The 13,872-nt window shown below is 63.5% G+C and overlaps 3 protein-coding genes across 4 annotated transcripts; 2 read left to right on the plus strand and 1 right to left on the minus strand.

Annotated features, from left to right (window-relative positions):
- Positions 1–209: 209 nt before the first annotated feature.
- LOC140255020 (uncharacterized) lies at positions 210–2,728 on the plus strand. Its single transcript, XM_072342265.1, has 3 exons — positions 210–307; positions 480–1,211; positions 1,299–2,728. Exons 2-3 carry the CDS (start codon positions 481–483, stop codon positions 2,062–2,064), a joined length of 1,497 nt encoding a protein of 498 aa, XP_072198366.1. The 5' UTR covers positions 210–307; position 480; the 3' UTR covers positions 2,065–2,728.
- Positions 2,729–3,429: 701 nt separating this feature from the next.
- Positions 3,430–7,777, minus strand: CHPF (chondroitin polymerizing factor). The gene is made up of 4 exons (XM_072341617.1): positions 7,388–7,777; positions 6,261–6,825; positions 5,900–6,082; positions 3,430–5,716 (listed from the first exon to the last, which is right to left on the minus strand). Exons 1-4 carry the CDS (start codon positions 7,699–7,701, stop codon positions 4,454–4,456), a joined length of 2,325 nt encoding a protein of 774 aa, XP_072197718.1. The 5' UTR covers positions 7,702–7,777; the 3' UTR covers positions 3,430–4,453.
- Positions 7,778–9,473: 1,696 nt separating this feature from the next.
- Positions 9,474–13,822, plus strand: TMEM198 (transmembrane protein 198). 2 transcript variants are annotated; one of them, XM_072341619.1, is made up of 5 exons: positions 9,474–9,596; positions 11,374–11,624; positions 11,729–12,304; positions 12,425–12,615; positions 12,765–13,822. In XM_072341619.1, the coding sequence occupies exons 2-5, from the start codon at positions 11,435–11,437 to the stop codon at positions 12,909–12,911; spliced, it is 1,104 nt and encodes a 367-aa protein (XP_072197720.1). In that variant the 5' UTR covers positions 9,474–9,596; positions 11,374–11,434; the 3' UTR covers positions 12,912–13,822. The 2 variants fall into 2 exon arrangements, with proteins under 2 accessions (XP_072197720.1, XP_072197721.1); XM_072341620.1 differs by lacking the exon at positions 9,474–9,596 and adding an exon at positions 9,928–10,033.
- The last annotated feature ends 50 nt before the right edge of the window (positions 13,823–13,872 follow it).

Below are 13,872 nucleotides of genomic sequence, written 5' to 3' on the forward strand. Positions count from 1 at the left end.
AAGAGCCCAGAGGAGAACCAGAAAGGGCAGAACTGAGAGCTGGGGGCTGCAGCAAGTGCTGCCCATGCTATCACTGCACCCTCTAACCCAACGCATGGCCAGGGCTCCCCAGTAGTCACTCGGCGTTGGGGTGCGCCAGCAGCAGTGTTGTTGGCCACTGGTTCCCAGGCATCTTATCAGCTCCAGACACAGTTCCTATCAGAGTGTCACTGCTGCCTGCTGTGCCACTGCCCGCCCTCACACCGTGCTGCTGGTTGCCGCTGCTTCTTCACCAACCATCCGCAGGCCGGGGCACCGCACAGGTCAGGTTGGTGTGACCCCCGGGTGCCGGTGGAATCTGGAGGTGGGAGGTGGAGGGTGAGGGCCGGAGGGTGAGAGCTGTGCTGGAGGGTGGGGGGGGGGCAAAGGGGGAGTCTGCATGTCTGCGTGCTCCCAGCCATCTGCAGCACTGGGAGGTGCCCTGTCCCACTGCCCCGCAGGATGTCCCAGCACAAAGCCGCCCTGATCCACACCAAGGTGGTGACGGGCAGCTGGTGCTGCGTGCTGCCCCGCGGTGAGGACGTGTCGGAGGAGCTGAGCGAGGAGGAGTGCAGCATTGCCCGGCGGGCACAACGTGTGGCACTGGAGGTGCTGGAGGATGCGCTGCGCAAGGACCGCGTGCTGATGAAGAACCTGAAGGATGTGGTGGTGCTGACCGGGGAGGGAGGAGAGGGCTGGGTGGAGCGCTACGCCATGCTGACCGAGCGGCTGCTGCGGAGCCTCATTGCACAGCTCCAGCAGGCCGCCTTCCGCAAGAACCCGCGCAAGGCCGGCTCCTACGCCTACGTCAAGAAGAACGCGTGGGACCGCACCATCTACCTGTGCCCGCTCTTCTGGCAGGCGCCTGGCGAGCTGCAGAAGGACTCACAGCCCGGCACGCTGATCCACGAGGCCTCGCACTTCCTGGGCTTGCACGACATCACTTACGCCACGGCCAGCTTCAGGGCGGGCGGCGGCGGCACGGCCATCTGCACAGACGGGCACATGCCCCTCTCTGAGACACTGCGGAAGGCGCTGCTCAACGCCAACAGCATCGAGTATGAGTTCGAAATCGTGCTGAGGCACCGGCAGCCTTATCGGGGTGGCTGCTATGGCTGCTGCGGGGAGACGGCACGTCACTCCATCTGCGAGAACGCACTGCCCTGGGCTGGGCCGGCCTGCAGGCCCCAGAGGTGAGCGTGGCCCAGGATTGGGGCGGTGGGGGTGGGAAAGGCCTTGAGGCCGTGTCCCCTGAACTAACAGCCCTCTGTCCTGCCCAGCGCGGCTGCCAGCACCATCGGGGACATTGTGCAGCTGGCCCTGCTGCCTGCCCGGGATGCCATGCAGAGGTGTCTGTGGGACATGAGAAGAGTGGCAGAGGCCCTGGGCCAGCACCAGCGGGCGGTGCTGGTGGCCAACATTACCGGTGGGGTGGTGAGTGTGGCGGGGGGGGTGGCAGCCATGGCCGGGCTGCTGCTGGCCCCTGCCACACTGGGCAACGTGCTGCTGCTGGCGGCTGTGGGTTTCGGTGTCTCTATGGCTGGGAGCATCGCCAGCGCTGCCGGCACCGTCAGCAGCAGTGTGGGCTACCTGGTGAGGAAGGGTGAGGCTGAGACGCTGTTGGAGAAGTTTGCAGCACAGGCACAGGCTTTCACAGGCTGCCAGGAGGCTGTGGGGAGGGCACGGAGGCTGCTGGAGGCGCTGGGGCAGGAGGAGAGCCTGGATGTCATCCTGGGGGTGTTTCGGGTGGTGGCAGGGCTTGGGCGCAGCGTCTTCAATGGCAGCAGTGCCCTCAGAGTCAGCACGGTGCTGGCAGGAGCCGGCCCTGCCACCAGCCTTGCTGGGACAGCCACCTATGTCCTGCTTGGCCTCTGCCTGGCCCTGGATATCTTCTTCATTACCAAGGACTCAGCACACCTGCACCGTGGTGCACGCTCGGAGCTGGTGGGGAGCATCCTTGTGGCCACAGCTGTGCTGGAGAGGGAGTTTGGTGCCATCGATGAGTTCTGTGAGAAAATCAGGCTGATTCTGGAGGAGCAGGAGTGAGAGCTGGCATAGTGCTGAATCCCACCCACACGTGGTACTCCTGCCCAGCTGCTGGTGATGATGGGAGCCTTCCAGCAGCTTTGTGTGTGCGCAGATCTCCAGTAAAGCTATTGCACCTGCTGCCATCAGCACTCAGCTTTTTTAATTCTGCTGGACTCCAAAGGGCACAGGGCAGGCACGGCAGCCCACCACCTGGACACCACCCCCTGCCACATGCCCATCACCTGCTGCCTCTCCCGCAGGCATTGCTGGCCCCTGCAGCTGCTCCTTGCCTGCACTCTGCCAGGGTTCAAAGTACTGCCCTCAATCATCCACACCCTGCACTAATGTAGTGCCCAGCAGCCAACCACCGGGAGCACATAGTGCCCTTTTGGAAGGCTGCAGTGAGGGAAGAATGCCTTCAGAAAATCCCCTGCAGGAAAGCTGTGAGCAGCAGAGAAGTTGCCTTGTGCATTGCTCTCTCCGCAACTGCAAAAATACAGTACACAAATGTGCCACTCACACATGAGCGGCCAATTAAAAGACACTGTTTGCTTGAGGATCACAGCTCGGTGACAGCTCAGGGTTTGTTTTTGCAGCTGATGTTGGCTTGCTGTATTAACATGGGACGTTCTCCTGTCGGCTGATCAGACCGGGCTCCTCTCAGAATGAATGTATCTGTAACGCACCTGTGCTGGCCTCGCTCCCTTCTGTCCCAGATTCAAATTTAAGGGGAATTAAGGATGTGCTCAGGGAAGATCAAAAATAGCAATATTCAAAGCCTGCTGATTGTTAGCATCCAAACTGTAACAGCCATGCATTTACACACACACTTCTTTACAGTGTGAATCCAAGGAGCAGAGCAGGAACACCTGTACAACTGAGATAGGTTTCTTTGGGAAAGAATTGCCATACAGCCCTGGGGGCTCCAGGGGTGTGCACAGCACTCATTCACTAAGAGCAAGTAGGTTTAACTGATTTCCTTGGGGATTTCTTCTTTGATGTGGGAATTTTGTGACCAATTGCTGAAAGCAGCTACCCCAGAAAGTGCTACTGCTGCAGTAAGCGTGGCCAGGGGCCTCAGGCTGCCCTGCTCCCTGCCCCACAAGCTGCTGGAACACCTTGGGGAAACAATGAAGAGTGGAAGCAGCTCAGAGATGATGCTGATGTCACAACTTCATCAGCACCCTGCTTTAGCACCAGCAGAGCTCACACAATCAGCAGGGGCAGGAATTTAGAGCACCAGGGATGCCAAGGCACTGCCCCCTGGGAGGAAAGCAAAGCCGTGGCTGTCACCTTGCAGCCCTCGCTCTACAGTGGAGGGGACACAGTACTCACACCCCTCACACAAGCAGTACCCCCAGGCAAGAACCATGCAGAGACACTCATTCATCTCTTTTATTAGTGTAAACATCCCCCCTCCTCTCCCCACTATTAAATACAAACCAGGAGCACGGAGCAGCTCCCTCAGTCGCTTTCTCCTTAGGAGATGCGTAGCCGAACCTCCCCTGGAGCCCAGCAGTCTGGGAAGGGATGGGAATGTTGGATACGTTTCCCCCCAACCCAGGCAAGCAGAGTCAGGGGGAACGCAGGGGGTCAGCAGGGCCTATAGGCCACATCCCCGAGGCAGGGATGGCTTTTGTCAGAGGGCTGCGACCTCCAGCGTCCTATTGATACTGCGAAGGCCAAGGCGGCCCGGGTCAGGGTTCCCATGGGGAGCAGCTCACAGTATGGAAACATGGCAGGAGCCCTCTAGCACTCCTTGCAGCCCTGGGGCTGCAGCCCACCTGCCAGCAGCCTGGAAGGCTCAGGCTTCTATCTCCTTGCCACATGGCATATGCTAAATCCAACCTCATTATTGCTTTGTTAGGGGCCCACCCTGCTGCTCCAGGCTGCAGCAGCACAAGGACATAGCCCTGCCCATGGCACAGGGCTGATGCTCCCTTTTGCCACAGGGTGCCTTGAGGGCCTGGCCAAGGGAGTTGAATGAGCACCAGGCACAGCCCTGTGTCATGGGGGAAAGAAGGAAGAGCGGGATCTGCCCCAGTACCTGTTGGTCCCTCACGGCAGTCACAACTCTGCCACAGGGACTCAGTGTGGAGCAATTCATGGGACAAAGCGAGGGCCTCCTCCCCACTGGGCCAGCAGCGAGCAAAGTGGCAGTGGATAGTGCTGGGGTGAGGAGCTGGGGGTCCCAGCACGCAGCCCGGCAGCTACAGCCCAGCTTCACCCCACACACTGCAGCATTGCAGCTGCCCTGGGACCAGCCCAGGCTGGCAGGCAGTCCTGCTCATGCAGCGTCGGCAGCAATAGTGACCACCATCCCGGAAGGAGGAAGACAGATTTTGGGCAGCAGATCAGTTGAGGTGGATGGTGAGCCAGGCAGGGCCAGCACTTCTACGCCACAGGTTCAGGTGCTGTTCCCCTGCTCCTGCTCAAAGAGCACCATGGCCAACTGGGAGCGGGACCCAACACCCTCCAGGCTGCTCTGCACACAGCGGTGGTAGATTTCCTCACTGAGCCGTGGGTTGCAGGCCTGGTGCCGGTAGTGCTGCAGCAGGGAGGGCTCCACAGCCCGGAAGACATGAAGGTTGGAGTATTTGATGAACATGTCATAGATGTCCAGGGTCTCGAGGATGTCCTCATTCTCCTGCACGTCACTCGCCATGCGGGTGCGTGCTGCCATGTAGTCAGCATTGTAGAAGCAGGCCTCATGGAAAACATCACGGTCAAAGCGTCCCGCATCCCGCAGGAGGTCCAGCATGGCAGGTGGTGCCTGATTGTGGTAGGCGACAGCAGGGTTGTAGCCCTGGAAGTGGATGGGGAAGAAGACCTGCCAGTTGTTGATTGTGTTCATCCGGCAGCGGTTCAGGAAGTCAATGGTGACCTCTGTGCCCACGCCAGCCACAAAGAACAACGTGTCCACGGGATGCTTCTTGGAGATGATGTCCATGACCTTGATTTGGGAGGGGGCATCTGTCTTCACGCTGATCCACGGGATCTTCACCTCAGCATACTTGCGCTCATACTCTGTGATCTGGGCCTTTACAGGGGCAAAGATGTCATTCTGGGTCACCTGCTGGGCCTCGAATGGATCGTAGATGAATAGGAAGGTGAGCACTGCATTCTCGCTGCTCTCAAAGGCAGCTGCTGCATAGGTCTCTAGGAAGTGTGCAGCATAGTCCAGTTCATGAGCAGTGAGCGGCAAGATGACGTTGATGCGGCTGGCCTCTGTCACATAAGGCATGGGGATGATCTCCACCTCGCTGAGAGGCCGCACCAGGTGCACGCGCTTGGTGACGGAGCGGCTGTGACCCTTCTGTGTGACCACCTCCACCTGCAGGTCCAGCGTGTACTCCATGCCACGTGTGGGGTCAAAGCGCCGATAGCCATTCACCAGCTGCTGCTTGTGGACGTGCAGCACCGGCTGGTACTTGCGGTTCAGCTCATCCATAGCTGTGGCCACCACATCAGCCACATCAGCTAGGTCTGCGCCCTGCAGCTCACATTTGGGGGAGCCATCCACACAGGCATAGACCTGATCTTCTGTGAAGTAGTCCCAGCGCAGCACCTCAAAGCGAGTTTTGGGCTGGAATGGAGGAGGGATGCCGATGGGCCACGTGGCGCTGTGGTCCCCATCTGCAGACAGGCTGCTGACGTTCTGGATCTCGAGCTGCAAGTGAAGAAGTAGAGGAGTCTGAGCCCAGGTCCACCTGCCAGGTCCCGCCACATACAGCTGGTCCCACCCCAAAGTGACTGCTGGCCCCAATATCAAGGCACAAAGGTGACCCTGACTGGAAAGCGCACGAGTGATAGCAGAAGAGCCCAGATCCTACCCAGCCAAGCCAGCTCTCACCTGGAGCTGCTGAATCTCCTCGTATGTCCTCTCCAGCTCCACCTGCGCAAAGTACTTATGCAGCCGGTACATCTGGACAGGATCCAACACAGGGTGGACAGTAAATGCACTCTGGAAATGGAGGTCAGTCTCCTGCTCAGGATTTACATTCTTCCCCAGCTCAAAATACTGGTAACGTAGGCCCTGAACAAGTAAGAGATGGGTTAGAGCTGACCCAGACCCACAACCCCATCCCACTGCATAAAAGCACAACAGGTTTCAAGGCAAACAGCGCACAAGGGCCAGTCCTGTGTCTCTGGCAATCTATGGGGACACACTGCTGGGGGGCTTTGCTCTGTGCCAGCTCTGCTGCAGGACCTACCTCGTGCTCCTCGGTGCAGCTGACTGCCGTGTGGTCAATGATGCAGCGTCCCAGCCACTCGTCAGGCCGGGAGCTGAGGATGTCATTGCGGCAAGACTCCAGGTGCTGCTGCAGGCGCAGGAGGAGGCTGCGGGACAGCAGGTACCCAAAGCCGCCAGAGCAGTAGCGTCCCTCGGTGTCACCACCAATGAACTCCTCAGGGCGGCCCAAGTAGAGATGGGTGTCGATGCTGAGGTGGGCCACCAGGCGGTTGATGCGGTACGCCTCAGTGTAGGTGTCATCCTGCACCAGGAAGAACCAGTCGAAGTCATTGACGCAGTGCTCCAGCAGGTACCGGATGGTCTGGTACATGTTCCAGATGGGCCGCTCATCGCCGTGGGTCACCACTGTCATGCCGTGGGGCACCTTGCGGCCCCGCGTGCCCGTGAAGTAGACCAGGCGCTCCAGGCGGTGGGCCAGCGTGCGGTTCACGGCCACCGCCAACGTGCCCAGAGTGCTCTTGGAGGTCAGCACGCCCACGAAAAGCCGCTGCCGCATTCCCAGCTCCGTGCTGATGTAACGAGTCCTGCAGGAGGGACAGAACCCCTGAGCCCGCAGTGCCAGCACTGGGACACATGTGAGAGCAGCCAGAACCCAGCTGCCGGAACCAGGGGGGGGCGAGGGGGGGAGAAGGGGGACAAAATCCCCATCCCACAGCCGCCCCCAGCTGCCGCTCTCACAATGCTTCCCAGGTTGAATCCTTCCAGCCGGCCCCCAGGCAGGAAGCGACCCCCCCGTGGCTCCCACGCTCACACAGTGGCCCCATTCAGCCCCACGGCTCCCCCTGCCCGCCCACCTCCTGGCAGGGGACAAGGAGGGCCTTTCAGAGCTCGCTCCGTGCCATCGGCGGGGCGAGGGCTGGGGACACCACGGTGCCGGAGGGGATAAAGCAGGGTAGGCAGGGATGGGACGGAGCAACGGGGGACGGGAGGTCAGGAGGAAGCGAAGCGGCAGGAACACGCCCCGCAGCGGCGGCGAGCAAAGGGCGGCACGGCCCGGGGAAGGCAGGGGGGAGGCGGCCGCCCCACCCAGCCCCTCCGCTCGCACCCGCCGGGCCTCGATCCGCACCCGCCGCCCCCGCCCCGCACCTGACGGCCTTCTTGGCGGCCCTGCCGGGGCTGGGCGGCCGGTAGGGCACGACGCGCGGCTCCCAGCTGTCGGCTCCCAGCCCGCCGGGCACGGCGTTGGGCCTGCGCGCCGCGTTGCCGTTGTGCAGCCCTCCGGCCGGGGGGCCTCCCGGAGAGCCGTCGGACGGCGCCGGGCGGGCGGCGGGGCGCGGCGGCGGCCCGCAGGGCTCCTCGACCCAGGTGACGCTGAGCAGGCTGAGGGTAAAGCCCAGCGACACGCCGATGGCCACCGGGCCGGCGGGCCGCAGCACCGACAGCACCAGCGACAGCCGCATGGCCGCGCGGCTCCGCGAGCGGACGGGACGGACGGCAGCGGCGGGGGCGGCTCCCGCTGCCCGCTCTCGGCGCCGCCGTCCGACGTGTCACCCCCGGGCTCCGCCCCCTACGCCGCGCAGGGGAGCCAACGGGAGGCGCCCGCGTCGGTGACGTCACGGCGCGGCGCGGCGGAGAGAGGGAAAGGGGCGGCGTGGGGGCGGGGCGCGGTTGCTAGGAGACCGCGCGGCCTACTGCCAGGGCCGGCCCCGCCGCGCTGCGGGGAGGCCCTGCGGGAGGCGGGCGGGCGGCCAGCGGCTCGGTGCGCCGTGGGACTGCGCTCCCAGCGTGCCTGCTCCGGAAAAGCGTTCCCAATTAAGGAGCAATTAAGGCCTCGAGCCTTTCGGAGCCCCGCGAGGCCGAGCTTCGTGCGGGGCCTGGCTAAGCGCTCCGCAGCCCTCAGCCCCGGTGCCACGGAACCCCGCATAAGGAACGGGGGCTGCCGGCACAGCCTGTCCCATCCCCTCTGCACACCGAGGAACAGCGAGGGGCCGAGGCCGCGGGGTCCCGCTCAGGCCCTGCTGTGTGAGGGAGCAGCTGGCAGCGCCATGCAGAATGTGGGACAGTTGTCCAAATGCAGCCCATTCACAGGCTTCCTTCTCCTGAATAGGCAAGGAAGTGGAATGGGCAGAGGCGGTCACATGGAGAGCAGTTTAATAGAGGTGCCAGAAGGGAAAAGATGCAAAAGAAAGAAACGAGCGGAGATTTTCCATGGAAAATGGCCAGAAAGCAAATGGGATCATAAACAGCCAAAGTTGCTTTTGTTTTCTGTATGCACAGAAACACGATAGAAATAGATTTCCTTCCCAGATGCAAATATTTCATGTTGATCACCTTACACGAACCCAGACCATTCTGTACTTGCGATAGGAAGAGACACTTGGCTCTGAAAGCGCTCTCATTGGCCTGGGCTTGGATTCAAACACAGGAAGGGACCAGAAACGAAACCGGCCCTTCAGAGCCGAACTGAGACAAAGCGATGGGCAGAGCGAGGCCTGCAGCAGCCTCCCCCCCTCGCAGCCCATCGGGGTAGCAGCCAAGCTCAGGGCCCCGTGCGTGTCCTGAGGAGCTCTGAGGCAAAGCAGCCCCCTGCCGTGGCTCTGCTCCCCAGGCAGCCCTGGCAGCTGCAGCTCTGGGCTTTGTCTTAGGGTGGCGTGGGGCTGCCGGGGGAACGGTGCCTCTGCCAAGAGCCTGCCGCTGCCAGGAGGGGCCGTGCCAGGGGGCCCTGGGAGCTGCAGCTGGGAGCTGCAAGTGAGGGGAGTTCTGCCTCTGCAGAGCTGCTGCCCGTTCCATTTACCAGCCTCCTCCCTGCCTGAGCAGCAGCTGCAGCTTCCCCAGAAACACACACCTTTCCTTTCTGCTAATTTCCCCACGTGCGTGCTCCAAAGCAAGGCCCCAAAGACCAATGGCTGCACACCACGGAGCAGGGCCCGGTGCACGGCCCGGTGCACATCCTGATGCGTGCCCCAACGCTCTCTGCAGCGCGTGCTCCAACGCCTCGGTACACAGCCCAGCGCATGCTGCAATGCCCAGTATACCTCTCAAGTCTGAATGCACGCCGTGCCACGTGCCCACATACACTTCCCAACGCAATCCCTATGGCACCGCCAAGCGCACCCCACAGCTCGGCCCCACCGCACAGCCCCACTCACACCCGGGCCCCGCCCCATCCGCGAAGCCCCGCCCCCATACCCACCAGGCCCCGCCCCCTTCCGGCGAGGCCCCGCCCCGGCGGCGCGGTGACGTCAGGCGGAGCTGTCCGCTCAGCACCGCGCCGCCACCATGCGCGGGGGCCGGGGCCGGAGCCGAGAGCGCCGGGCGCCGCGGGGCCGCCGCCGCTGCGTGGCCGGGAGCGCAGGTGCGGGGCGGGCGTCGCGCGGGGGGAACCGGGGCGAAGCGGCGCCCAACGCACGGAGCGCCGGCGGCGGGCGGGGCCTGGAAGTACCGCCGGCCGCGGGCGGGCAGCGGGCGGGGCCGCGGGCGCGGCCGGGGCTCGGGAGAGCGAGGGCCCCGCTCCCGCCGCGGGCCGGGGGGGAGCCCCGCCGCCTCCGTCTCGAACAAAGAGCGAGGCGGAGCGGCCCGGCAGCCCTTGCGGCCGTCGCGTAGCAACGCCGCGCCGAGCCCGCCCCGCCGGGGGCCGGGGAGCGGGACGGGGCGGGAGGGGGGAGGGCGGGGGGGGGTTGGGAGCCGGCGGAGCCGGGCCGGTGGGTGCGGGGCGCGGGCAGCGCCGGGCAATGTGACCCCCTGCCGCCGCTAATAGGATCGGCGCGTGAGCGGCTTTGTGCGGATCGCGGGGTAATTCGGGGCGGGACGTGGCGGCGGGGCCGCGGGGCCGCCCCACTGCGCGGGTACGGCGGTAGGTTTCGGCCGTAGGAGCGGTACCGGAGTCCCGCCACCGGGCCCGGCGGCGCGGCGGCGGCGGGTGGCGGAGCGCCAATGAGCGGCGCGGCGCTCCCCTAGCAACACGGCCGCGCCAATGGGCGCCCGCGGCCGCCCGCCGCGCTGCCCGCGCCCCGCAGCCCTTCCCCGGTCCGGCGTGGGCTGGGGGCAGCGCCGCTCACGTGGCCGCCCGCACCCCGCGGAGCATCGCCGCCCGGCGGGTAAGGTCCGGTCCCCTTTAGCCTCCTCCCGGGGGCCGTAGGGGCTTAGGCAGGCACCCGGCTCCCGGGATTAGGGGCTGCGCTCAGCCCTCCCCGCGGCCGGCAGCGGCCGGTTTGCAGCCGGCGGGGCGGGGGGGGAGCGCCAGGTCTGTCCCCGGGGTGCGTTTGTGCCGGGGATGGATGGGACATGCCGCGGGAGCGTAATTACAGACCGGTAACGCTCGGGGGGGGGTTGCTTTGAAGCAGCTGTAACGTGGCACTCAGATGGATTACCGGTGACATTATACGGGTCCCGAACAAAACTGAACCTGGAAGCGTGTCCTAGGAACAAAGAGGTGTGGGAGCAGCCCGCAGGTGGGAGTGAGCAGACAGAGGGCTTAATTGGGCTTAAGCCGGAGCTGGATCCGTCTTTGCAAGGGATTATGACCCCTCCGTCTGTGCAGGCACCGCAGGAGCAGGGCACCCCCCAGCCCCGTCCTGACCCTGGGTCAGTGCGAGCAGGGCACGGGGTAGGGGCAGCAGCTCCATCAGCCTCATGGGTCATTGTTGGGTCGGGTCGGGCGCACAGACCTGCTTTCCATAAGGACACTGCAAGCTGCAATGGGAATGAAAAATAGCCAGAAATATGATTAGAGGATTGGCGAAAATGCCTTAGAGTACAAGCGTTAAGAGCCCAATCTGTTTAGCCTACAAAAATAGAAGATTGAGGGGTGACTTAATTACTGAACATAATTACTTCCCAGGCGGAAAATGCCAGGTAGTGGCAGGTTCTCCCATCCAGCAGGGAAAGGCAGTGGGAGGGCCAGCAGCAGGAGTTGGACGCTGTCCCCGTGCGCCTTTTGTCCCCAGCCCAGCCGTGATGAGGCCGTTTTCTCACAGATGGGTGCTGGGATCTGGGGCAATTGTCTGAGCTCGGCACGGAGCCTGGCTGGTGGCTGGGCCAGCAGCATCTCGGGGATGGGGGGATGGAGGACAGAGCAGCCCTGGCTGGGTGGGCACCGCCTGCATCCCCTCTCTCCCACCCTCTCTCTGCAGCTGGAGCCGGTGCCAGGGCACAGCTTTGCCCGCAAGCGATGGGACAGGAGCGGAGCTTTTGATGCCTCTCCCAGGACTCCCCAGAGCCATGACTGCAACTGTGCAGACGCTGCGCTTCAAGCTGTTGCCGCACGACACGGACCAGGAGTGGGCGCACAGCTGCCAGCAGGAGATTGAGCGCCGCTACCAGGTGGTGCCCTCGGTGGTGTGCGCCATGTGCTGCCTCTTCGGGATCATCTACTGCTTCTTTGGTGAGCCAGGCCGGGGCATAGCAGCTGGAGAGAGTGAGCAGGGAGGAGGCGGTGGGGGTCCCCGATGGCCGTGCCCCCTGCTGACGGTGCTGGTCTCTCTGCAGGTTACCGCTGCTTCAAGGCTGTCATGTTCCTGACTGGGCTGATGTTCGGCTCCATCATCATTTTCATGCTGTGCTACAAGGAGCGGGTGCTGGACACGCAGCTGAGCGTGGAGGCGTCGGTGGGCATTGGGCTGGGCATCGGGGTGCTGTGCGGGCTGGTCACCATGCTGGTGCGCAGCGTCGGCCTCTTCATGGTGGGGCTGCTGCTGGGGCTGTTGCTGGCGGTGGCTACGCTGGTGGTGATGGAGCAGTTCTACCACCCTCCCACGGTGTGGATCCCCATCGCGCTGCTGCTGGGCGTGGGGATGCTCTTTGCCGTGCTCACCCTGCAGTGGCAGCGTTTCTTCACCACCCTCTCCACCGCCGTCTTCGGCAGCGCCATTATGACCGTCACCGTCGATTACTTCATCGAGCTCTTCCTGCTGGTGCAGTACATCTATGAGCGTATCAAGGTGGCCCCCGCTCGCCCTGTGTGCTGGTACAGCTGGGTCATCCTGGGCGTCTGGCCGCTGCTCACCGTGCTGGGTGTCCTGGTCCAGTGGAAGGTCACGGCCGAGGGTTACTCTCACACTGAAGGTGAGCAGATGTTGGGGCAAAAAGAGAGGGGGTGACATTGGACACAATATTGGGGTGCCACCAGCGGGCGGTTGGGGTGCGACAACACTTTGAGGTGCTGACCATCCTCTCGCCCCACAGTGATCATCAGCCGGCAGCAGCGCCGTGTGCAGCTGATGCGCATCAAGCAGCGGGAGGACCGCAAAGAAAAGAAGAAGAAGCGGAGGCCCCACCACCCACCTCCCCACCAGCACAAGGCACACCCGCCTGAGCCCGCCTACCGCCGCAAGCCCAACCCTGTGCGCCGCTTCGATGGGGACGTGCTCTCCCCAGTGAGTCCCACACCCAGGGTAGAGATCTCCCCAGGCCTTGGCCAGCTCTTCCTTCTGCAGGGGTGGGACGGGATGGGTTGGGACGGGATGGGTTGGGACAGAATGGGCCAGGATCAGAGCTGCTCACCTTCTGCCCCTTTCTCATGCAGAGCTACATCCAGAGTTTCCGAGAGCGGCAGACAGGGCCATCCCTCAACAGCCTCATTGCCAGCTCCCATGCTGTGGTGGACCTGGACTATGACTGCAGCTCCACCGTGCCCCTCACCACAGGCTCCGGCCCCGCCATGCGGGTGTAAGCCAACCCAGTGACCTCGAGTGACACCAGCACCCCAGCCTGCTCCCACAGACCTCTTTGGACACATGGGGCTGTTCCTTCAGCCTCGGGGCTGTGGAGGCTACGGATGGAGAACCTTCCTGGGGCAGCACGGGACTCGTCTCGGTGAGCCCAGGATGACTTTGGGACCCAGCCATGCTGGGGACACACCCAGGCAGAAACTCAGCCCACGGACTGGGGCTACGAGCACCCATGGACTCACAGAGTGTGGTGTGAGCGGCTCTGCTGCACGTTTCCCCATGGCCTGGGCACACTCCTCCTGTACCCTGACTCCCCCCTCTCCATGTTCGAGCCCTCCCAGAGCAGTTTCCCGTGCCTGCTCCCTCCCCATCGCGCCCCACAGCAACTCCCCAAGTGCCTGTCCCCACGTTCCTTCTTCAGAGAGCAGCTCCCCAAGCCCCTGATCCCAGAGTGATTACCCTGAGCATGTGTGCCCCATCCCACCCCAGGCAGCACTCCCAAAACCCTGCCTTTTAGGGGTTCCTGCCCTACACAACCTCCTTGCCCCCAGAGCAGCTTGCCTGCCCCCTTCCCCTGTTTTCCGGGGCTGAAGTGGGGCAGACTCGGTCAGAGGCTGCCAGGGTGTGGGGCTACTGCTGCAGGGTAACGGCACCGGGGCTCTGTCCCACCCGGGCACTGTGCACACTCCCCTGAATGTTTTGACGGGAGCCAGGACGCAGCCTTCGGGAGGAGGCTGGGCTGCCCCAGGGACACCCCCGGCATCAGAGGCCATCGCTGTTTTGCTGGCGACTGGATTTTATAGCGGCTGGGGGGCCCTGAGGGCAGCACCTCTGCGGGGCAGGGCAGGAGCCCCTGCTTAGAGCACCGCTGCGGACAGAGGCTCCCGCCTTGTATATACTTCTCTTGCTGTGATTTGTATTAATTTATTACGGAGTGAGCCAGGACCTCCCCGCAGGCGGGAT

Source organism: Excalfactoria chinensis, chromosome 7, assembly GCF_039878825.1.
Source record: "Excalfactoria chinensis isolate bCotChi1 chromosome 7, bCotChi1.hap2, whole genome shotgun sequence".
NCBI lineage: Eukaryota > Metazoa > Chordata > Aves > Galliformes > Phasianidae > Excalfactoria > Excalfactoria chinensis.